The sequence below is a fragment of the Amblyomma americanum genome, chromosome 1, assembly GCF_052857255.1.
Source record: "Amblyomma americanum isolate KBUSLIRL-KWMA chromosome 1, ASM5285725v1, whole genome shotgun sequence".
NCBI lineage: Eukaryota > Metazoa > Arthropoda > Arachnida > Ixodida > Ixodidae > Amblyomma > Amblyomma americanum.
Genome location: NC_135497.1, coordinates 479,532,375 through 479,534,377, shown reverse-complemented (window position 1 = coordinate 479,534,377; position 2,003 = coordinate 479,532,375). Strand labels below are relative to the sequence as shown.

Sequence of the window (2,003 nt, the reverse complement as noted above, 5' to 3'; positions counted from 1 at the left end):
ATGTCGACAACCTGTTGATGACAGCTGTCAATCACTGTGCTGCTCAGAGTGTGAATTTACGTACCATGTCGGATCATGTTCAGGCGTTTCGGAAGAAACGTTCATTTCGAAACGAGCAAAGGCTTGGAAGGCCTGGAGGTGCGAAACATGTAAGGGCAGCCGTAAAGCTGAGGATACACTGCACGGGCAGCAGTCCGATAGAGAACTAATCACTAGGCTGTTTTCAATGGAAAGTAAAATTGACTCCCTTCTGGCCATGTCCAGCAAGCTTGAGTCGCTTGAGTCATCTGTCAGCCTGCTCTCAGATAAATTTGATGAGTTTCAAACACGTCTTCTAGCCCAAGAAAGGTCGACAAAGGATGTCACGAAGCGTGTAGAGCGGCTTGAGAAAGCTGAATGGGCCTGTGAAATTGCACAGCTCAATAAGGACGTTGACAGTCTAGAATGGCGCAGTCGTCGACTGAACATCGAAATCCATGGTCTACCAGAGACGGAAAACGAGGACTTACTAAAGAAAGTGAATGAAATAGGCACAAAACTGGAACTTGATGAGGTGTGCTCGAGTGACATAACAGCCCTGCACAGGCTTCCCGCGAAGCCGGGCAAAACACGGGGCGTAATTGTTCGCTTCGCAAAGCAGGAGGTTCGTGATGCCTGGCTAGCAAAAAGGCAGGCGCTACGTGATGACAACACCGGAAAGTACATGTGTGAAAATATGACTCGGTACACTCGCACTCTTCTGACAGTCGCCAAAGAATGGGCTAAGGAATCCGGCTACGCGTTCGTTTGGCACGTGAATGGAAAGGTGCTTGTACGGAAACAAGCCGGTGCACGAGCAGTTGTCATCCGCGATAAGGATGACCTCGCCAATCTGAGGTGATAGCGCAGGCAATTGTATTTTCAAGCAAACGCGATGCCATTTATGTCCAATTTTGCTCACCATAGTGAGCAACTCAAGGATAAGCAGAAGTTTTCTTTATTTCATTTAAACGCCCAAAGTTTGCGAAATAAATTTGATGAGGTTGCTTTGTTTTTATCAGATTTAAACCACGAGTTTGACTTTATTTGCTTTAGTGAGACGTGGTTCACATCTGACGACTGTTTTCTCTTGCCGGGATTTGATTGTGTGTCAGCGTGCCGTTCATCAAAGCGCGGAGGAGGTGTTACTCTGTATGTGCGTTGCCAACTACCGTATCAAATTCTAGCAAACTATAACATTGTGAATGAAAATTTTGAGTGCGTCATTATTCACTGTTATAATATACTACTTGCTCTTGTGTACCGACCGCCATCTGGGTGTTTAAAGCAATTGATGCAGTTTGCAGAAGAAATATTTGAACGTAGCCTCGAGCTCAACCTCGAATGTGTCTTTGTTGGGGATTTCAATATAAATGCTTCTCCAAATAATATTACTTTTTTGCATTTCCAAGAGCTCTTTGAGTCGTATGGTTTTTTAAATGTGATTAATGATCCTACTCGCGTCACGTCAAATTCTGAAACAATACTTGACCTGTGCATTACAAGCTTCTGCCCCGATGAAGTTAAATCAGGTACAATTATATGCGATCTTACTGATCATTTACCCATTTACTGTCTGATACATTCGAAGCAAAAACGCTCTTTTCTGGAGAAAGAAATATTGATTAGAGATTACTCGGAAAGAAACATGTCAAAGTTTATAGAACTCATTATGCAACAGGACTGGGATAGCGTTACAAAGGAAAAGGATTCTAAAAACGCTTATAAGGCATTCTTGATGTTTTTTATTTCTGCGTACAATGAATCCTTCGGTTTTAAAACTCTTAAGAGACACAAGAGAGCAGGAAAGCCCTGGATCTCGCACGACCTGTATAACAGAATAAAAAACCGCAACATCCTTTTTCAAAAGTTTTTAGACACACGAAGTGAAGGCGATCTCCGCGCATTTAAGAAAGCGAGAAATAAATTGAATGCTGATATTAAGAAAGCAAAGAGATCATACTATGTGAACAAGTTTTCCAATA

At 42.7% G+C, this 2,003-nt stretch overlaps 1 protein-coding gene across 1 annotated transcript; it reads left to right on the top strand.

Moving 5' to 3' along the window:
* Positions 1-256: 256 nt before the first annotated feature.
* On the top strand, positions 257-882 carry LOC144126736 (uncharacterized). Its single transcript, XM_077660450.1, has one exon. The coding sequence runs from the start codon at positions 257-259 to the stop codon at positions 878-880; it is 624 nt and encodes a 207-aa protein (XP_077516576.1). The 3' UTR covers positions 881-882.
* Positions 883-2,003: the final 1,121 nt, after the last annotated feature.